The following is a 23159-nucleotide window of genomic DNA, read 5'->3' as shown; positions in this document are numbered from 1 at the left end:
CGTTTATTTAGCAGGTAAAACCAATCCAAAGCTGTTCATAAAAAGATTTGATCAACTGCATAGAAAACCATCCTTCCCATCTGATCTTTCATTAGGAACACTCAGATGAAACAGGATGCGGGTGATGAGCCAAAATCTCACAGACTTCAAAGCTATCCTCAATCCAGTATGGATTTCAGACAGCTTTTTTCAAGGCAAGTGTAAGAGCTGCACAAGGGCAAAACATGCAACACAAAACAAAGAGAGGCAAAACACATTTCAGGGAGTTACTTGCATCCTACAGTATGAGATCACTCAGTTTCTCATGCACATGATTTTGCCCTCAACAACAAAAACTGAATACGCTGAAGGGTAATATTGTGACATGCATCTTCACCAGATACACAGGAGGAGGGCCAAGTTCACAGATAAAGCATTACAAAAGAGCTGGTAGCAGATTCATTTATTTATTTGAGATGGTACCCGAGAAAAGGAACTCATATACATATCAGACGCTGACCCACAGTCAGCAGAATCCGCATCACGTACTTGAGCCCAGCTGCCTCACTCAGTGGGCAGGTGGCTGAGGGAGCAGCACTCCCGTACCAGACTGAGGCCCAGGATCCAGTTCTGGCTCAGCTCCCGCAGCAGCCACACCACTCAGTTCTTGGTGTCTGTCTCCCATCCACCTCTACTGACTACACAGGTGCAAAGGCACTAGGTATCTAAGTTCTTCATATTCTGGACCACAAGCACAGTTCTCCTTTGAAAAAGACAGCCTGCAGAACAGTGCCACTGTCACGAATGCCAAAAACAACAGAGCATTCTTGCAAGACCCAAGGCAGTATCACTTTATTAAAAATAACAAAGGAAGAGGAAGAAGGATTAAACACAATTTGCACAAAGTCAAATTCAAGGAGCAGTTTTAAAAACAGGTCAGTTTTTTCAGTCCTCTGATCTCACCACACCAGATCACGGCAGCAATAACTGCAATGGAGCTTCTAAAAAGCAGAGGAAATTGGAATGATGGCAAGGACAGGAACAAGTGCTCTGAGAGACAGCAGCACTGCGGCGCACTGCACTGCAGGTCACACCGTGCCACAGTGAGGAAGCTGCAGGAATCTGCATCAGCTGAGGATCTGTGCATGAGGTCTCCACACCAGCCTTACTTGCAGCAGCTACAGCAGAGACCTCTGAGGGCCTCTCACTTCTGCAGAACCCAGATGTCTGCACTGGCTTAAGGACTTTTGGTTTGGGTTAAAAAAAAAAAAGGAAATAGTTTCTCAATGCATTGCTAAACAAACCCTGCAGAACAGGACCCAGTGCAAGCCAGCAAAAAAGTGTACACACAAGGTACATTTAAGGAAAAAAAAAAAGAAATTAGTAAAAAGAAGCACAGAGAGATGGAGGGATGGGGAGAAATGGAACATCCGATGAGTGCATTTTCCTTTGAACCTTCAGTCAAGCCAGAGGCTGACACAATAGCCACTGCCCAAACACTACAGTATGTTATTTCTGCTTTGTTAGATGATGCAGACAGCATCATTTCTGGGTCACTTGGAGGCCACGTCCCACCTCTCCCCTCTCCCCTCCTTTCTTTTTCACAATCCCAGAAACCAAGAGCTGTAAACACCCAGCTGAGGCCTCCCAGCTAAGGGTGGGAGTGGGAAGATGACACTGCATAATGAAGCAGTTCCCTGTCCCTGACAGCAAGATTCTCTTTGGAGATTTCATACAAGCCTAATGCAGCTGCAGGCACAGTCCTCTGCTTAAATATCAAAGGTTTCAAGCCCAGTACACATGAAAAATGAAAGCTCTCCCCCTTCCTCTGTAAGCCAAAGTCATGCAACTGCAGCAGAATGACTGGGAGAGCTCAGCAAGACTAAGAAATGTATTTACTGTTTGCTAAGCACAACCCTGCTGCTGCCACATCAGATCTGCAGCTCAACCTTCCTTCAGCTCAGACTTCTTTCCAGCATCCGCCTAGCGACTTTAGCTCAGCCATGATTCACTGAGCTTAACTGTATTTCCGTATGGAGCACAGGAAGAATAATCCTTCCCCTCACAAAAGGATATCATTACTGCCAACCAGGCTGAAGACTTGTTAAGGTTTCCCATCCACTCATGAACTTAGTGCATGTGCCACTTAGCAGGCCTATGGTTTTACCTGCCATGTAGAAGACTTCTGTTCAAACACAGAGCATCTCCTGTTTTCACTCAAATTTGATTCCCTCCACAGGTCCCCTCATCCTGTCTCTGTTCACTTGCAGCCAAATCTCAACCAGCTCCAACAAACTGAGTGACAGTCTGGAAGAATATCACTATCAGTTTTGTCCTCAACAGCTAAGGCTAGGCAAAGCCTAGTTCAACACAGTTTTGGCCCTTAACCAAGGGCTTTAGCAATAATATAACAAATGCCTGTCAGAAATGGACTAGGCAGAGCTAATGATGCCTTTGGCAAAACAGTAGAAAAGTTCTCCGGCGTTCCCTTCCAGGACTTTTATACCTCAAAGGGCAGTGCCACAGCTGAGACACTGACCCTTGTCATAACTCTGATAGAAATCTGGAGAGCCTCAGCAAATCAAAGACTTCCATCTCCTGCACACTCCCAAGTGAGCCACCACAACAGCAAGCTTAGAGTTTACGTACTTTGATGGCTCTGCATCGTAAAGTCTTCAAGTCTCAGTTCTGGTTTGATAGAGGGCATAATGCTGGGGAAAAGGGAGGAGTTTATAAGGCGCATGGATCCTAATACAACACAGCCTTAAAGGATGGCAGATAAGCAGTTCCTTGTCCAACTCAGCTACAGTAGCTCATAAAGTTACACAAAGGTGAACACAGCCTGATGATAATACTAACACTATGCTTCTCTCTATAATTGTTCATTGTTGGCAAATCTATTGCATCTCTCCTCCCTTAAAGAAAACGACGACTGCAACTCCCCTGCCAGTTTTACAATGACATGACTGCAGCCCGAAAACAGCAAATGACAGGGAGAAAGATTACAAATGTTTCTTAAAATTAGGAGAAATCAATAGGTCAGCTTTGGGGAGTGAGGGAAGTTACAAGCAATAGATCTCTGTAAAATTCAAAACTTACAGTGTCTTTGAAGCTAACATCCTCCATCATTTTTATGATAACTGTAATCATTCTTGGATACGTGTAAAATAACTCTCACATGCACTTGATTCTACAGTGCACACGATGCTGTCCGAATCCCAAAGAATTTTTTCACATTTGACTTCTCCTTGTCAGCTGGATTGCCAGTGGCCCACCCAACCACCAGTTTATTTCCTGGCCACATTTGCTATACATGTTCTACCTTTTGCCTCCTGAACAAGAAATATGTTATATAGTCTTATATATTTGTATAAAATGAGCTTTATATATATAAACTTTTAATTGATACAACTACGTCCACAAGATCAGTTATGCTAGTATAATTACACCAATACTAAAAAAATCTAACTTCGTACTGCTGTACTGGTTGAAGTTCAGAGTTGCACTAAGAGGACTTTTGTCCAAGAGAATGAGACTTCGTATCATTAGTCCTTTCTAGTAAAAGTGTTTACAATTTCTACATCTCCAACTTTTCATGCTCTACATTCTTCTTAGGAAACATTCTTCATAGTATTCCTTTGTCACCCCCTTTGCATTACACGTGTTTAATTACATTTCTTTTGTCTTGAAATATCTCCTCTGATTATCCACTGAAGAATAAGTTCAGCAGCCCAGGGTTCAGGATTTCTGCTCAATCTCTTGCTCAGATGACTGCATCAGAGGAAGGACCCTGCTGAGTGACAGCAATGAGAAAAAGAGATAAAAACATGCCTGCTTATGAGAAAATAAAAAGACATTGTTACAAGCCTGTATGCTATTCTGTAATGGAAATATCCATTCCTAAGGAGCACTGGCAAAGACAAAGGGATTCTATGTTGTATTTTTCTGTCTGTGAACTGACAATTCAGGGTGCTGGATACAAATTCATTCCTTAAGCTCTGAGATTGTTCACAGCAGCCAATCAACACTTCATAGTTACACAAGATCACTTGTGGTTTTTTTCGGGCTCCATTCACTTACAGTATTTCATCTCGATCTTTCCAAAAGGAACAGAAGTATGTTAAGCGTTATGAGAAATACTTACCTTCCCAGGATGCTTCTGAAAACCAAAGCACCACACCTATGCAATGAAAGACACTAAATGCCACTGGTACTCTACTACACCTCCTGCTATGTGAGGTACAGAACACTGCTGGAAGTAATTTTTACAGTGCTCCAGAGTAAGGCCAGACACTTGGTGAAGGCCTACAAATGTTTGAGGGATCCAGCAGTGCAAATAACCAGCAGCAGACTGTTACTAGCTTTTCAGCTGTGACCTGATTAAGACAATACTGGAATTATCAGAAATTTTCACAGATTTCCCAGAATGCTGGATTAGGTCCTGCTCATGTTGTCTGGGTTAGAAACAAAAGCATTGGGGAATTCAATACAACCAGTTTGGCTGCCCACCGTGCACTTTTTTATGCTAGCACTTTTCTCCAGAACAACTAAAAAGCTTCAGGCTTAGCAGCATAACCTGGTTCTAAATACACAACCCATTCAGAAAGAAAAGAATATATGTAAAAATAAATTATTTTTAATTTACAACATATATTTTATGAAATATTCCCCACAACTTCATATTATCGTTTAAGATATGTTCACATTATGCAATGAATCCAAATACAAAAGCATGCTGCTGATAGACACAGGCCTTCCATAGTTTCCCAAAGAACATTCTCCTCAGATCTCTAAGTGTTAATACAGGGTTGGGGCTTCTGTGTTGCAGGTTGGTTTTTTTTTTTTTTTGCATCTTCCAGTGAAAATGCAGGATGAGATGGATGAGAAAACGACGTGCTTTTAAAAAAAATGCCAGCTCTAGGAAATTGCTTAACTGGGATGCGGCAACTTGCCATGTTCTCTGACAGTAACTTTTAAAACAGCAAACCAACTATGAAATAGCAGTTTGGGATTGTCAAAAAAAAAAAAAAACACCCAAAGTACATTAAAACACCTCTGTGCTCAAAATATTTTGGACCTATACAAAATGTCTCCTTATTTCAGATTTTAAGAAAAACGTTAGTAGTGATCTGCCATGCGTTAGAGATCAGAGATTTTCAGTTTGCTCATCAGTTTTAAAGGATGCTTTCTAAGCACTACATATAATGCACTAAGGCACAAAGCAGGAAATACAGGAATGAAAAATCTTTTGTAGAAATAAAAGCCACCAAGCTGAAAGCTGATCACCCGCAGCTCAGCTCTGCCAAAGGTTTCTGAAACAATTCAAAAATAAAATGGACTGTATGAATTTTCTTTTTCCTTCCTCTAGGGCTGGATATGCCATTAGTAAGTGGGAATCACACTGAGCTTGTTTGCCAGGTCAGTTTTCTTTCCTTCTCAGTAAACATACACATAAACCCATATAGCTTATCCTTCCAATTCCCTCTTTTTCTGCAGTACCATGTATCCTCAGGTTACCCCTTCTGCCACCTCAGAACCAGCAACATCACAGTTGCTGACTAAGCTCTTTTCTCTTACAAGTGGGCAGACAAAGTAAAGGGACACTGAGCTCTTAGCTCAGGAAGCCCAAGGCAGGCCTCCCTTCAGGCAAGTATCCCCAAAACAACTCTCACGCAACATGCCAAGTGCATCTCATAACTGTGCTACAGCACACTGAACACAGGAATTCCAGTTATGCCTGAGGTATCCTCAGTTCAAGAATCACCTCTCTTCCCAAACACTCCTGATTTCCTAGTGGAGAAGTGTTCATTTACACTCCTAGTATATTCACCTAACTCAACTGTTTGCAGAAGGCTTAAGATTCGTGAGATTCGATCCAGTTTAAAAAATTTACTTCTGTGCACTTGGAAACAAGGGAGAACAGCATTCTGGATAGCCAACCACCCAAAAGCATGGGAGCACTTTCCTGCAGTAGATTACAGACAGAAACTCCCCCCTAACAGCCCAGGACCGTGCCTCTGAAGGAGTCTGTGTTGTAACGAGTATGAAGGTCTACTTGAAGAAGTTTGGGTTTAATGTGAGATGTGGGGAAATGCTATGAAACAGAAGAATGGTGTTGCAGAAAGACTTTATTTATTGACTTTTTCCTGATTCTTTTAAAATAATTGAGTGAGCTACATGCAAAAACTTTACCATTTGAATGTGCTGTAAGAATGTTCTTCAGTTACTGGGTTTCCGTGACTGTGTTGTATGAGGTTTTCTACTGGACTGGGTTGCTTTTTCTTCCTATTCTCCCTGCTATTCTGCAGGAAAATGAGCAGAAGGAGTGAGGCAACAGGAAGAGCAGGAGTTCTCTCTACAGAGACAAAGCAGGATGTGACCTCTGTTCCCTAAATAGGGCAGAAATGGTTGGAATATGATATCCAAGTTGGTGTCTTCCTAAAGCAAGGAAAGACTGTATCAAGGACCAAAACCAAAGCTGTTTATCCTGGATTAGAAACTGTACATTTGATGATATCAGGTCAGTGCTTTGAAAGATAAACTTAATTGACTGCAAAGAACTTTATAATGATGGATTCTTGCTAAAGAACACTTAAACACTGTAGTACTGGATGAAGCCTAAACTCCTAACCTTTGATCTTACAGAGTATTGGTGCTGCACCTACCTGAGAGCATCCTGCAGTATTGGTGCTCTGCTTTCATTGGGACAGGGTGTCTGGAACCTGTGTGACCTGTTTGTCCAGCTAGAGGCAGCCCTTCCCCACTCTGTGCTGCCTTACTTAATTTTGCCTTTGAATTTAACAGCCTCTCGTGACACTGGTTTCCATGAGCTGCCTGACCCTTTGCTTTCCAGAGCAGCACAGATTACCACCTGGAACAAAGGAATGAGTGTGAATTATCGTAAGGTAGCCTCATCTCCAAGTACAGATTCAGAGCCATACAAAGTCTTTTCAGTCTCAAATCTAAAACTCCTGTATTAGCATGCAGATGACCAGAGTTGAAGGAGGCTTTTTTGTTTAAGTAGCCCAGCTTCCCTACTACTTCAGTGTTTCTGTGCTGGTTTTGGTTACAACTGGCTTACTGTTGTCAGGGCTGTACAGAGGGCCAAGTGGTACTCAATGCTAGAAGTAAATACTTTGTGGGCAGTGATTCACCTAGTTCAGCCTCTTATCTCCAGTCTAGGAGACCAGCTTCTACACATGCCTGCCTTCAAAGCCAGAGCCTTGTCTATTAAGGATTTTTGGTAGTATCCAAGATTTAAAAAAGAATACAAAATATTACAGTGAAGATGACTAGCTGGGTTAGTGGTAGCTAGGATGACTGAACTCCAGAGTAGCTACACCCACATACCAGAACAGGGTTGTGACACCAGGTGCAAACTGCTCAGCCATTAAAGTTAGAAATAGCCAGATATGCCAGGGCCATTGAGTTCTGCCCCCCAGCCCGGCAAAGTAATTCTGCATATGTTTTATTCACATATGCCCTAATTCAGGAGTTTGAACACATAACTGAGGCAAAGGTAAGAACTGTACAATACATCTCTAGAGACTAAAAAGGCAAACTTCCACTGCTATTTTAGAGCTTAGTGGTCCCTCTATCTCCTTTCTACTGGAAGGGGCCCCTACTTAGCTTACTATGGATGACTGTTGTGCTTCAACTCTAACTTGCTTTTCCTTTTAGCTGAAACACTTTTATATGAAGTTAAGTAAGTAAAAGTGACCTAGAGTATGTTTATGCTTTCAAAGGGTATATGTTTTGTGCTGGAAACAAGTGCTTCTAACCAGACTGACTCCGTACTACAATAATAACTGGAAATGAACTCTGGACCATCGGCTCCCAGCCGATCTGGGTTAGATCATGTTGCATAAATAATAGTCAACTCTGGGGGTGGGGACAGGAGAAACTGCTGCACTTTCAGTAACATGGAGCAGCCTCCCTTCTGCTGCAAAGGCAAATACTCCTAGCAGCTGCACAAAGCCTCAGATCAGCTATGATATATATGGAACCAATAAACACAGCACTGGGAGGAGAGAGTAAAAAGCTTTAGGGTTACACAGCAGCTGAGAGGAAGAACCAGGCTATAAAACAAGGTACCATACAGTTTCACTTGAGTTTGAACATTGAGACTACCAGACAGCCTGTCACAAGTTTGCTCCATGTATATGAAGCAGAAAAGCAATGCTAAGGCTGCATTTGTCTCATAACCATGCCATCTGTGATAGTCATTCCCACATGAGAATTACAGTGCCATGCGTACAGTGCAAGTGAAGTGAAGTGCCTTCTTCTCCTATTTCCAACTTCATCCTGTGTCCCAAATACTAAGGAACATCAGGACTACAAGCACTTTCTCTGAAAGTCTGCCCTACCTACTTGTTGGAAGAGGCTAGAAAAACTGTGGAGTAGAAATGCTCTCATTAATAGATGGACTGCCTGCAGTTCCTTCTGTCTTCTACAAAGACCACACTTTGTCTCAGTTTGCTTTCCTATTTGAGCGCTGTTTACTATTACCTTGCCCATCAAAAAACACTTTGCATCAGACCAAGTATGAAGACAGTACAAACAGCACTGCTGTTGAAATAGCAGGATCTTCAAGTGAAGGTCAAGGCCACACTGTTTAAGGTATTCAGCCTTGGAAGGCACTTATAAAAGAACTGAGTCAGCACAGAGTAGAGCTAAATTCAGCTCTTAACTCTTGTTTTTATGTGCTTTAATTCCATTGTTTTCAGCACAGCCATATTCAGTGTCTACTACTGTATACGAAACATGGGCTCACATAACCTGGCATTCATTTAATGCCAAATGGAGAACCCTACAGATCCTAAGTTAAAGCCAGCTGTGCTCTTTGCTACAGCTATGTCTCTTATGTGATAGCGTTAGCAGACCAAGTGTTCCATCAAGTGATATGGTTCTAAATAATTTACCAGCAACCCCATAACACTTGATTAAAATCTACTGAAAGATCTAATTAAATTGTCTCTGAAAGAGCAGGTAATGATATGACAACTGTGTAAATGGCAGATGGCAAGTGGAAGCTCATCAGAACATGAGAAAATAATTTAGAAAAAAGGTACCTTTATCTGCATTGAGTTGTGATGATCTCTACTTGTCTGATATTGGCTGTTATGGAAGTCATTTCTTCTTTCTGCCTGAAGCAACAGCAAGAGTACTGGCTGTCCTCATGAGTGGCATTTGGGCATCTGTAGAGTACGTACTTAATCTCTTAGGCAACCAGGTTAGAAAGCAGGTACTGCATCTTTTAGTGATGAGCAGCAGATTGGATATATCCTATTCTACAAATAGGTCAAACTTGGACAAGTCAGGCAGCAGCAGGCACACTATGAAGTTTCAAAAGAGAGGAATGTCCTGGCCCAGAAGTCATACTTATTTCTGGATGGGGTAGATTGATAGAGGCTGCCAAGCTGGGTCTCAGACTCTGGGCACAGGAGATCTGAGCTGTTTTTTTTTGAGTAGCAAAACAAAGTTATGGTAAATATAGGAATTGGGCTGAGTGCAGAAAGTTGAGTGGAAACTGCTCCAATAGGACATTCAATACTTTTTAAAAAGTTATCAATGCATGCACCCAGAAGAATAACTGTTGCCTGTATTACAGGATACAATACCCAAAATAAATCATCTCTTCGTCACACACATTCATACCAGCTCTCAGCCACAAATGCGTATATATAGCGCAATTTGTCTGCACCTGAAATCAGATTTGAGGCTGTATCGCCAACCACCTTCCCCATACCCCAACAATGAAGATAAAAAAAAAAAAAGAAAAGAAAATACAACCAGAAAACCACCACCAACACAAGAATTGAAAAACCATCCCTCCTGAGCTGGAAGACGGGTCACTGGATCAACCTGCCTCTTTCTACCTATGTCTCACTTGGCCTCAGATTTTAAGCTGTGAAGCCTCCCCATTGTTTCATAACTTCAGAGCAACAGGACTGTCCTGGTATCAGGACTTCAAGGAAAAACCCTCAGCATCTTTTTTCCCCAAATAAACGAGCCATTCTCACTGGTAAATTTCAAAATCCCTCATCCATTAGAATGGCTCTCCAATTTTCCCCATGTCCTCTGCCTCAGAATTTGAGGCCAGATAAATCTTAGAGCCACAGCAAACTTCATTAAGCAGCTGGAGGTCAGGCTCAGCATTTAGAAGAACTCCAAAGAATTCTAGCAATGCAGAGACTTGCAGTGCTTGCTGATACTGTTCCCACAGCACAGGCACTTTGTCAGGAAGCACTGTGCTGCTAACTCACCCTGAAAAATACAGTTTGAATGTGGATTATTCTTTGCAGTATAAAGGGGCCATGCCTCGTATGGAAGAGACCTCACACCAGGCTCCACTCCTCACGATGACAGGATGACAAAAAAGGCTGAGCCAGCCTATTTATTATGCACAGGATCGGTGATGAATGAAGAAGCAGGGATCAGACCATGCATTTCATCATGTGCTTTGCCCCTCCCCCTGACACCTTGGTTTTACAGCTGCAGGCTCCAGCAAGACAGAACTGTGCAGAACTGCTGAGTCAGGATCTCTTGGGGAGTCTCAGAGATCTGCAGTGCTGAAGCCAGACGACAAACCTCTGTGATAAGGCGAAGGTGAAGCAGCTGGAAACACATATCACATCATGGACACTTTCAGTCCATCTGAATACGGTCTGTGTGCCTTTGCCCCTACTTGCAGGGCAAGCCAGTGTTCTTGTCATGCCTTATGCAGATGCTAAAGTCAGTGAAGTGAGGGGCTGCAAAAAACTGGCCTCCGAAGCTGGACAGGTAGCAGGCATTTTCTTCTCCTCCCAAAGATCTTTACATCAGTGGTGTGCTAATCCTGAGCTATTTGTGCAAGACCAGCTGCAGCAGTGGCTGGTCAGCATTTTCAGAGCTCTTACGGCACGATTCCTGCAGGACTGGAATTGCCATCACAAAGACACCTGGGCCACCAGCACTGGTCCCTGCTTCCTCTCCTGAAGTATTCTCATCCTGTCTGAGATAGCTCTTAGTTGCTACACTGCATTACAAAGTCATCTGTCTCATCAACAATCACAGTAATTTCCATACGCCGCTTTAGGAAAGAAATGCACCTTGTAGTTGTCAGCTCTGCATTTTCTTCCCAGTGCTGCCACAAAAAACTGAATGCCTTGAAGCCAGATGTTAAGTCTCCCTCAACTCACCCTCCTCAGTGTGTTTGTAAGAACACCAAGGAGATCTGTTAGTAGAATGTTACAGGCAGGCTGGGGAACCTGCTCCTTAGTGAAGGAGCAAGGCAAGTTTGACGCAGAGCACAACAAGAGGCTGTAAGGAGCACTCAAACACTACAGTGGACTTCAGCTAAGATCAGTGCTGCATCACCACTGCATTGCTCTTGCCCCAGTAACTCATTTCTCAGCAAAGGAATGAAGGAATAGATGCTACTACCTTCCATTTGAAATCTTACATTGTGAGGAAACCATTAACTTCAAAGCTCTTAGCTTCAGACCACAAACTAGTCATTATTGGCAAATAGGGCAATTTGAATAACACAGTAGAAAAAAAAAAAGGAGGAAAGAACACATCAGTGGAACTGTTGCATGTCTTGGAAGCAGGATGACGCTGTAGATTAAATTTCCGTAAGAATGAAAACCTAGATATTACTGCCAACCTAGCAGAAGTATTTAGCCAAGTTAGCTGTGCCTCCAGTTACAGACTGGCAGCTGGTACCAGATAAGGCCTGTTTGGTTAGATGCAAACTGGTAACTACCGCTACAGACATGCATTAAAAACATCAAAATCTTCCCAAGAAGTTGGACTGTATTTCCTACAAATGCAGCCTCTGCAGAATCACAGCCAGAATTCCAGTGCAGCAGTTGAAGGCCTGTGCTCGCAGTGGCTCTCCTTTGTCCCACCAAGCCTTAGTTCCATAGGCTCCCTCCAGGTCACCATCCATGACTGCAGATGGCCCAGGAATTCAGGCTGCAATGGCAGGTGGCCCGCAGAAGCTCTGCCTCATTATACCCATACAAAATGCCACCAGTACAACAGTGGCTAAGTCAGGCCTGCAGCACTCAGCCAGTTTTAACACACATAACATCCTAACTTAATACAAACAGGGCTGGCAAGCCCTTTGACATCCACTCTGGGGTTTCTTCCAGCTTTGCTGTGTAAGGACATGCTAAGTCTTTGGTGTTCGTGCTCACCATGGTTTATCTCAGTGTCAGCTGTTTCCTTAAGACAAGGGAAAACAGACAAGAATATAGCTTCCAGAATTCACTAAAATTGGGAAAATAAATACTGCATCTGATCTGCACCTGCACTAAGAGTCTAGTGCTACTAACTGGAGCTGGCCTGAGGCACTCAGAACTCTCTCTGCTGAAATTGTGGGAGAGTTAGAAGTCTTTGTATGAAGTGTTTTACTTTGTGGAAAGTTTCAGTTTTGATCAGTAAGACAAAGGGCCCATAAACTGAAATGTTTTGCTTAGCTAAAAGGGAGACATCTGAAAGTCAGAAGTCTTCTGTGGAAAGTTCAGTCAAAAACAGTTTCTCTTTTCCCTGAAGCTTTAAGCAACAAAACCTTACTAACTTCTGCTTATTTTGGTGGAGCTGCAACTATCTCCTAAAGCAGAGTTTAACCCTCGAGCTTAGTAACAAGGTAAAAAGAAAAAAAAAACACTGCTCTGGAAGATGAAAACTGTTGCTAGAAAATTCTCCACACTTTAAGGATGGATGAATTATTGAGCACTATGAGGCAGCGTAGGGGACACTGCCACACATCTTACACATCTTTCAGTGACTACTTACTGACCAACCCATGTACATCCCCTACCTAATAACTTGCAGTTGCTACACCTGATTGAAGTTCTCAATCTGGAAATAAATAGTCATTATTTATTCTTTCTAGTTTAGTCAGCATAACTAACAGCTAAAAATACAGCCTCACACTGGAATCTGCAAGGCTCTACAATAGCTTACACACAGAGCAGCAATGAGAAGCTCAAGACTTCCTTTCTAAATTTAGATTGCTTCAAACAGAAGTGAAAGTTCTTTAATAAATCAACAAACCCATGTTTTAGAAGCAAATAACAAGAGTAGGACTGGGCAGGAAACTGCTTGCCCAACCTTTAGAACTTCCTTGAAAAAGGCTTCCAAGCATTTTCAGGGATTCAGACCCACAGACCAGCAAACTGCCCCGTTCACCTCCTGGCTGCATTCTGAAAGCCGTGTTCAATTAGTTCTTCTGGCAATGACACACACCCAAATGAGAGCCTGGATCTGCTGCATCCCAGCAAGATTCCTCAGTGCCATGCTAATTACTGCTCTAAAGTAGATCTCACAGCTTCTGCTATCAGAACTATTCCACTTGGGATAACTAAGAATCATATAATAATCATCAGATCACAGGCACTCTCTAGCCCCTTATCAAGGCACGATTCCTTATTCTACTGATTAAGTGTCCATGAGATGCACACAATGCAAATTACACTTCCTCTCCACACAGAAAAGGAATGATAGACACCTGACCTCTGCTCATAAAACATTTCAAAGTAACGAGCAGCATTCACCAGTTTTATTCTTAGAGACTTGTTGCAACCAGACAGAGAATTCCATGTGCCTGCAACAGGGCTCAGCCCCCAGCCCTCAATACTATCATTTCAACAACTTCCCCGAGTGTAACAAGAAGCACACGAAACTCCTTGTTTTCTCCTTTTAGGAAAATCACCGCTGAGAAGGCAGGAAGCTGTTTCTTTTTTTCCCTCTCATTCATTAAAAGTGTATTTGAGTCAGTCGTGTAACTACATATTCTACAGTACACACTTGCTGCACCCCCTTCTACAAATCACTTCAGGCTGATCAAAAGCATTAGTAAGTCAAACTACAAAATTCTCATCCCATATCTAGGAGTGGGCATTTCTAATGAAAAGCTATTGCTTTTACCTGCCTTCAGTTTGTAGGAACCAAGTGTTTGGAGGTATTGCTGAACAATACCCTGAATAACATCTGAAAAGGCTCAAACAGAGCCCAAGCAAGTAAATATTGTAGCTCTTAGTTCTGTTTTATTCAGCCTATTTCATACAAACATTAAAATCTTTCTGCTATCATGCTCTCCTCCCACTGAATATCACAGTCCCTCTACTAGGCTAAACTTGTACTCTTCTGCAGCCAGCTGCAAGCTATTTCCATCTATCTCATTTTCCTTTTTAAAAACAAAAACAAAAACAAAACAACCTTCTCTCTTCTTGGAAGCTACAGCACTAGCCACCTCCTCCTCTGCTGTGTACCTGCATAACCACATTGGTTTCAGCAGCAATTTAAATATCATGGCACAAGCTTGTGTTTCTAGTGGGATAGTGTCGAGTCCAATGAGATTTGTATGTTCTATCCACCTATCACCACTATAGCTCAGGCTCCACATAGATGCACTGCACAGAAGACATCCATTAGCAGACTGGACTGTGATACACACATGCCCAAAGAAAATTACAGCATATGCTATGGTTTTAGAATCCACCTCAAGAAGATTCAGTTTAAAGTTAACTCATGCAAAAAAGTTTACAATGTAGAGAGTGGGTTCAGACATGCCACTGGTGACCATCGAGTAGCATAGGCTGAAGGGAACACTACAGCTGCACCAGTGATTACTGTGTGGTTCTCAGAGTGTCTCTTGTGGGTGCACTGCTGGGCTAGGACAACCCTCTGGGATCTGTAGATGTCACAGGAGCCCTGCACAGGAGTTGTGTCTTGAAAGGGCTGTTCATCTCTTTTGGAACAGGTGTGCTTCCAGACTCAAAGATCCTGTTTCCTTGCTTACCAGTTGAGGCAACTAAGCCATTGCTTTGCTGTAGCTGTTAGTTGTGTGGGATTACTCCATGGGAATGAGAAATGAGCTAGGAGGGAAGTCTCTAAGAGATGTCTGCGTCAGTATCTCTGGGTGGTGTCATCTCTACATCATTCCATGCTGTGCCTTTCACCACAGCAGTAATCTAGCCAATACATTCTCCAGTCCTCAAAACAGTGACAGATAGCCAAGCATGATTTCACTGTAATTTATCTTTGGGAAAGAGAAAGCTCCCCTATTGGCTGAAAATAAGGATGGGAAACCTTAGCCTTAAAGAAAGTGAGTTTTATCCCACAAGCATCTGAAAGATCACATGGTCTATGGTGTCAATATATTTTTAAGTGTAACTATTCCCTAAATAATTGTGTTGCATGACTTTTGTTAATTGATCCTATTTATGAACAACAGGTGATAAATTTATGTACCACCATGCTGACTCATATCTGTAAATCTGTCACCCGTATGCAGCCGTAACACTCACAGGGGTTTTTGTTGTGCAAAGTGCAGTTACTAGCTGATGTCTGAACTTGAGTAGCAGGTCAAGTTCTGCTCGGGTGCTATCTATGCAAACCTGGTTACAGCCACAGGTTTAGCTAGATACAACTGGAGTTCAGGCTGGGCTACTTGACTGATTACATCAATTCTGAACATGCAATACACATCAGAATTTGTATGTGGAGAGTGAGGCTTGTCAAGCACGACAGCCTGTGGGTTCCTGTTAGTGTATGCAGGCACGTACATACAGAGGTCTTAACTCTGGGCATTGCTGAACTTCTTCACTGGAGTTCAGTTGCTGTAAGGATCTCCAAGCTGGCTCTGCACAAAAAAATGAGCAGAAATAATTCTGCTTTAACACAATCCAGCAGCCACACAATCTTGGAGAGACAAAGGCACTACAAAGACTTACACTGATACTTCCTTTCTTGCTTCCCATTTAGCGCTTCATAGAATCCAATCAAGGAGACAAGAACACAGAGCTTAAAAAGTGAAGATAAGGCCATTTTGCATCTTCATCGTGATGGCAGCTTACACATCAGAGCTTATCCCAGGTATGTTAAAACACAGCTGATGACTTTTTAAGTAAACATTTATATAAAATTAACTGTAGGAGAGAAGCTAACTTCTATTACAATGTACAAGATCTGATCATATGCGGAGACATGCTGTCAGAAAGAGATGATGTCTACAGACTTTGTAATAACACGTGGTTCTCTCTCCTTCCAAGTCAAAGAGATTCTCTGTTGAAACCTATCTTATACAAGAAGTGCACAAATGTAGGAAAAAAGGAGAAAGTTCTACTGCCCTCTGAGAAAAAACAAATGCATTGCATGTATGCAAAAAGTAAGATGAAGTAAGAGAAGAAGGTCTCTTACATAAGACCCATTGGAAAAGGAAGTCTTTTCAGCTGAGCAAGGCTTATAAACATGTGGCTACAGGTTGCAGTCTGGCCTGAAAAATTCACTGCTCCCACTGCTTAAAATTTAAAAACACATAATCTTTCATTTCTTATGCATGCCACATAATCAACTTCCAGTCTGCAAGTTTGGACAATTACAGTTCCTCTTCTTTCATTCCTCTCCTCATTTTCAATGCATTTGTTTCTGCTCAGAGACTGGTTGTTAAGAGATAAGCCTTTTCTGGTCAAATTACCAAGTGAATGAAGATAATGATAAAGCAAGTTCAAACATATTTAATCTACAGGTATCATTCAGCCAATTTGAAAGACTGATTTGAGGAGTCAAAGACTTATTTGTGACACAGCACAGCTCCAGTCAGGCTTTCTGATCTGGTATTATGTTTTCTGGAGGTGCTGAACAGAAGACATTCCTGAGGAAGAGGTCAAAGTGATCTCTGCACACTGGGCCAAGGATGTCTCCACCACAGACATAGGTCAGCCAAAGAGCATTAAGAGCAGTTCTCTTAAAAGCAGGCAGATCTCAGCAATGCATGCTGCTGCCCCACCCGACACTCCCACCATAACCAGTTTGCTTCCCTCCCAGAAGCACCGTAGTTAGCTCTTATGATGTAAGAATCGAGGCAGAAAGAAAATATATCTGCAGTCTAAATATACTGTAGGTCTCAGTTCAGCCTGGTTCTGCCTTATCTTTGTTGCAATTAGCAGTGTTGGAGGATTTGTGTGCCTCACTACAGATTGTCAAGTCCCGTTATCAGCTTCCTAGTCAGTGAGACAGATCCAGAAAGATAGCACTTTTACAAAAAAAAAATACAGCTAAAAATAATATACCTCTAACTTTGCAAAACCAGTTTAAGGCTGATGCAAGGGATTTAGCACAAGGACAGTTAAAAACTGCGAGAGTTATTTCTCTGCAAAGATATTTGGGGGCTACATTGGCTGCTTACCCCATAGCAAGAAATTGTTTGCTCTCATTATTTTCCACTTCAGTTTTGTAGTCTACTTGTGAAATGAGTAAACCTGCAAGGACAGAACTGAAAGAAAAGCCACACACCAGAGTGTTGGGTAAAAAGAAAAGCACTGAAGCACTTACGCAGTAGAACATATAAAAATTAAGAAAATACAAGACCTTGTGGTATCAGAGAACCTACTCTGCTAGTAACTAAGCCAGAACAATCTACTTTGCACTACAGGGAAACTCCCTGCCCTTCTAAGAAACAGCCCTTATATATGTGAAACCCACTCAGCTCATGGAACACTCAACACATTATTTTTAAGTAATTCCCACAGTCCTTTCTTTCCCCCTTCTTCTTTCTGTATTACAGAAAGCTCTGCCTGCAGTCTTTAGATCAACGAGTGCTTATTTTTTCCTGTCGGGGTTCCAGTTTGACATCCTTATCTACCATGCGCTTCAGTAAGAGAACAAGTGCACAAAGAGGAATGAGGAAGGACTCGATGCATTTCAGTAAATGGGGAGGGACACAAGCATGCACACAACCTAACCCTTAGTTAGGCTGACATTCTCAACTTTGAAGTACACACACATTATGAATCATGTGGTGTACACGACAGGCTGCGAAGACTCAGAGGAAAGCAGTGCAGAAAGGATAAAGATAGTAGATCTTGGGTAAAAAGTAACATACATTTAGATTGTTTTTCACTGGCGCTTTAGGCTGTTAATCCAATTCATATTGCTACTGCTTTCAGAACTTTACTCCAAGGCTGTGCTAACCTGGGAACTAGAAGTGGCAGTGACCATGCACTGCTGCCTGACCTGCATGACACAGGGTTTAAGACAGCCGTGTTCACCCGGCAGTATTCACTGCTACACCTGGGTGGTCAGAACACCTGCTGTTTACAGATATAGAATGTTGTGTTCAAGGAGAGATCCCTTTACCTGTCATGTTCACACTTCTGATGCCAAAACTAGACATTATGAAAGTTTTCAACATACGTGAATTATGTACAGACTGTATTAGAGAAGCTTCCTCTGCTTTTTGTTCCTTATCAATTTCAGTTTTTGTTTTTAATCAAAACTGATTTTTGACTTTGTACATTGGACTGTCTTCAAAAGACACATGTGTGCAGCCTGGTATTTGGCCTCAGGAGCCAATTCTTAACTTCTAGAGTTAAGTCAAGTCCCCTCCCCTCCCAAACTAGTACTTCCTGCTTCCAGCTTGCTCCTTGTATCTATCTCGTGGTTTATCACATCCCTGTGGCTTTGCTGTACAGTTTACCAGTTATACCAATGCAGTTAAGTTCTCATAATTCTTCTTCTACAAAGATGTTTCTGCACATGAACACGAGACATGCAGGATAAACCAAAGTACCGATGAGACTTGCAGGCCCAGCAACCATACCACCAGTAGCCACTACACAGGATCCACAAAGCCATTCAGTGGCTCCTCAAGGCCATGCAGAGAGGACAGCAGGCACAGGAGATCTCCAAACTCACAGCTTCTCATTACGCTGCTACTGACTGGCAAGAAGCTGCTCACTGACTGCACAGTAACTGCACGCTGCCGTCAGGCTATTGGTAACACTGGCTCTGTGCAATATTGGAGCACCTGCCTGCACTGACTTATCAGATAGGCAAACACATACGAACACATACACACGCATTTTTGACACATTAACGTGGCACAGGGACAACGAGCAGTGCCACAGGCAGGCCACCTGTTACAGGGGCAGCCCTGCAGCCCTCCAGGTTTCCCCATGGTACACCACAAGAAGTCACAACTTACAAAAACAAACACAGACCCTCAACTCCTACAGTCCAGTTTTGTGCTCAGCGGTGGCAGCCAAACCCACTTCAGACTGCACAGTCACTGAGTGCGAGATTCAGTCCCTGCTCGACATCATGTCTTCAGACACAGGCAACTGAAGAGAGCAAAGGGCAGAGTCCATACCCATTGCCGTAGCTTCATGGGCTGGCAGGGATCCAGTACTTGGTTGAATTCCCAGAGAAATCATGTACCGGGGAGTACATTAGAGATTTCTCTGATGAGGGACAAATTTTATGATCGCTAGGGAATGTGGCACCCGTTGTTTTAAGCAGATAATTGCTTAAGGAACGCAGACACGCTCAATTACTATCACTAGCAACAATTTTTGTTGCTTTCAGAACAACCTGAAGATGATAGCAGGCCTTTAAGCTCTGTGATTAAAGGTTTCCTTTTAGAATGGGTCCACCAGCAAAATACTGATGATCGTTTTCCAAACTGATGGTGATTTACATTGTTTGAACATTGAAAAGACAGTTGGGTTGCCAAAAGCCTACACAAGTACTGTGTTACAAAGAATAGCGTTTTGAAGGCTATTTGGAGGTGGCAGGAAGAAAAAGCACTACCAACTTTTTTCTTTTTTTTCTGAGAAAAAAAAAGACAGAGGAAGACAGAAGAATGATAGACTTCTAAGAGGCTATGCTGACAGCTACCATCTATTGTTTTTCCTAGCTTCATTTAAGTGAGAGATTTTCTAGCATGTATGTTTGCTGCATGTTCACTATTACAAGGATTTTCCTTCTTTGAGCCTGATGCTCCAGCTCTGCAGCCTCCAGTATTGGACTAGAGAAAAGAAGCGTTGGCCTCCACTTCTGACCAAGCAGGGGCTAGGTGGAAACTGTGTACTCTGCTCAGAGCAGCATTACCTGCACACAAGGTAAAGGGAAGCATTATTCAGTATTTAAGGTGAAACAAAGAGAACAAAAACAACTCTGAATTCCCTTTCTAAACAGTTACGCATACAGAGTCAGACCGTGTTTGCAAGCATCACAAAAGCACATGTTCTGTGCATAAAGGGTTTTGTATAACCTCTCTGAACAGCAGAGCATCTCTCCAACCTGGACCGCAATGCTGCCATCAGCCACACCAACAGAGTGGAAAGGAGGATCGGATTAGATCAGTGAAACTGAGCCAGGGATAGAGAGACAGGCCTGGAAGGACAGAGCAGGAGCCAGCAGAAGCAAACACCAGAGATCCGAGGGAAATATCTGTGCATCCAGCATCCTGGGACAAGGGATGCAGCGACCCAGCTCCCGCCAGGCGGTCCGAAAGCACCTCGGGTCCCCGCCTCGCCCCGCACCTGCCGCCCCAGGGCGCCGAGTCCCGCCGCAGGCCGGCAGCCCGGCAGCGGCAGCGCGGGGGGGCAGGGGCACATCGCGGCCTGCCCGGGGCTCCCGCACCTGTCCGGCCCCGGCGCGCCTTCCCTCGCCAAGGGCACCGGCACCGCGCTCTGCCGGCGGGATGCCGCGGTACCAGCGCCCCGAGGGGACCGTGGCAGGACGGCGAGGACCCGCAGCCTGCGTGGAGAGGGAGCCGAACCCCTTCCTGCTTCCCTTCCGCGTCCCCCCCCGCATCCCTCTGCGCCCGGGCAGAGAGGAAGGGGTCCGTCCCCCCCACCCCCCACGGCCCGGGCACCGGTGAGGGAGCGCGGCCCCCGGCGTTGTGGGCAAGGCCCGGCCCCAACCCCAGGACCGGGGCATCCCGGCGGCGGCGGCGCTCCCCAGCCCCGTACCTCCAGGGTGCGGATCTCCTGCTGGGTGAGGTCGTTGGACGCGGCGCACTTGGTGCGGAGCCCGCGCAGGTTGGACAGCGAGATGTCGATGAGGTCCTGGAGCAGCCCGCATTGCTGCAGCGTGCTCCGCACGGCCGGCAATCCCCGCACGGCCGGCCCCGCCGCCTCGCCGCCCCGCTCCTTCCTCTCAAGCATGCCGGCGGCTCGCAGGGCAGCCGCTCTATCCATTCCTCGGCATCAGGGAGGCCGGGAAGGAGAGGCGGCGGCGGCGGCGACAGCGGGGGGAGCGGCGGGCAGGGAAGGAGGGAGGGAGGGACGGACGGCAGGCGGTGGCTCGCTCCGCCCCGCGCCGCCTCTCCTCTCCGGGCAATTACCGCGTATTAGCATGCAGCACGACGAGCCGGCACCGCGGGTGCGGTCGCCCGGCGCAGGCGGCGGTGACTCCGCGAGGGGGCGCGGGCGGTCGCTGCCCCTCAGCACCTCAGCAGTTCCCGCCTCAGCGCCTCAGCGCTCCCCGCCTCAGCAGTTCCCGCCTCAGCGCCCACCTCAGCGTCCCCGTGCCCATTTCAGCGTCCCTGTGTCTGCCTCAGCAATTCCCGCCTCAGCCTCTCGCTGCCTTCAGCTCACCTTAGAGCCCCTCAGGCCCCCGCAGGTATGTCAGGACTTGCACCTCACCCCAAATGAGCCCAGCCGCTGGCACACTGGGAGACAGGGAGAGGGGTGAAACCGGGCCGGGCTCAGTCCGCCCACCGGGAGCTGTGAGGGCCCCGCAGTCCTGCGGGACGTGTGGGCCGGGGCTGGTGGTTGTGTTGTCCCGCTGTGGATCAGGGGTCCAGCCAAGTCCTTCCGTGTGCAGATGCCAAATGCCACAAGAACCAAAACAGAGGTTAAAAATGGCATCCAAACAGTGTTGTATGTTTTCAGCACCACTCCACAAAAGCCCCTTGGGTGATTCCAGGTGGGTCAGCCATGGCCATGGCACAGTTGGAAGCACTGGGGCTCTGTGCTGTGGGTTGAGGAGCTGCAGAGTTCACTGATGCTGTCACAGTTCCGTGCCGTTACATGGATACAAACCACGTGCTGGCCATAAGCGAGTCACTTGCCAAGGCCATGGAGTGTTTTCCTAAAATAGGCTTTCCCAGATGTTCTATAAATTGGTTGGATATGTGTGTTCTTTGACATAAGTGTTTGCATAGTAAAGAATTAGTGCAGGCCTAGCTTATGAGGTGGGCGTTATTAAAAACAACTTTTAGTGAATATAAACACTTAAGTGCGATATCAGTTTATTCATATCATGAATAGGAGAAAACTTCATTATGGCCCTGTGAAACCACCGTGGATTCATCTTTCACAGTGGAAATTCTAGAAAAGCGGCACAGGTACAGGTAGCTGCACAACAGGTGCCTTTGGCCGCAAGTGCTATTTGTTGGGCTCGCACAGAGCTGTGTGCCTTGTGGTACAGCGGGAGATGTCCCCGCAGAGATGACTCCGCCCAGCTGCTGGCACAATGAGGACTGTTCATCTGACGTGACGGATGCAGAAGGACAATGTAGTTGCGCTCTGCTGACAGGAGATAGCCTCCTTCAATGGATGAGATTGAAAACAGGTTTAAAAAGCCAGAATGATATCTGAGCCACGTGTGGCAATCCAGAAGAGAGTTTCACACAAAATGAAAAAAAGGGGAGAAGATCTATGAATATAGGACATGAGGTAGTGGAGCAGGGCAAATCAGTTGACACAGCTGTTTTTCTCATGTTTAGATGAATACTGGTATATGCGTTACTTTGGCTGTGTTTGCATCAAGTAGTGTGACGTACACTGTGTGGTAATTTTCTTAAGAAGGTGGGTCAGGCCGAGTATTTGATTTCATTATTCTTCACATGCTGCAAGTTTCATACACACAAAGGGCTTTGCTGGATTAGGGTTTAATTAGTTTGCCATGTGATATGTCCTGTGGTTTTGGAAGAGTCACTTACTTTATTACCTCCATCATTCCAACCTAATGAAAGAGTCTTTACACCCCTCCTCTTATGAGCACTGAAAGTTTAGCTCTGGAAATTGTAGTTTGTAGAAGTGTGACAGACAGAAATCTTGAATTACAAGATCTTAGCAATGTTATTAGCAGGGGTATTATTATCATAAACATTCTTTGTATACCTGCCTGAGAACATCCATCTGCTAACAGACAACAAACCAGGTTAATTGCATAAGAAAGCAAACCGGGAAAATTATGAGCTGTGCATGACAAGATATTTGGCATTCTCTCTGAACGTTTATGTACTGTGTTGTGAGTGCTGGGCTCCTTAACTGGCTACCGTAAGTGGGCAGCATTCCAGTCCCAGTGTACAAGACTGCCCTCCAGGCCTGCATGGAAAAATGTGCTGACTTAACACTGCTCGCTATGAATTCCTGTCCCTGCTCAGCACTGCTTTA

The 23159-nt window shown here is 44.5% G+C and overlaps 1 protein-coding gene and 1 long non-coding RNA gene across 8 annotated transcripts in view; one reads left to right on the top strand and one right to left on the bottom strand.

Moving 5' to 3' along the window:
• Positions 1-21073, bottom strand: part of KSR1 (kinase suppressor of ras 1) — a 58708-nt gene extending 37635 nt beyond the window's left edge. For 4 of the 7 annotated variants that reach the window (XM_021415328.1, XM_021415329.1, XM_021415332.1 and 1 more), the window contains exon 1: positions 20727-21069. In XM_021415328.1, coding sequence (XP_021271003.1) covers positions 20727-20954 — 228 coding nt within the window. In that variant the 5' untranslated portion in view covers positions 20955-21069. Of the gene's footprint in view, positions 1-20726 lie in introns of all 7 variants that reach the window. The other 3 variants (XR_002443928.1, XR_002443927.1, XM_021415334.1) reach the window with 2 other exon arrangements.
• The window catches only part of LOC110407558, a 33694-nt gene continuing 31704 nt past the window's right edge, over positions 21170-23159 (top strand). The window contains exon 1 of the long non-coding RNA XR_002443930.1: positions 21170-21378. This is a non-coding gene — a long non-coding RNA (uncharacterized LOC110407558). The remainder of the gene's footprint in view (positions 21379-23159) is intronic.

This window comes from Numida meleagris, chromosome 18 (genome assembly GCF_002078875.1).
Source record: "Numida meleagris isolate 19003 breed g44 Domestic line chromosome 18, NumMel1.0, whole genome shotgun sequence".
NCBI classification, from domain to species: Eukaryota; Metazoa; Chordata; class Aves; order Galliformes; family Numididae; genus Numida; species Numida meleagris.
This window is presented reverse-complemented; position numbering and strand designations above follow the sequence as displayed.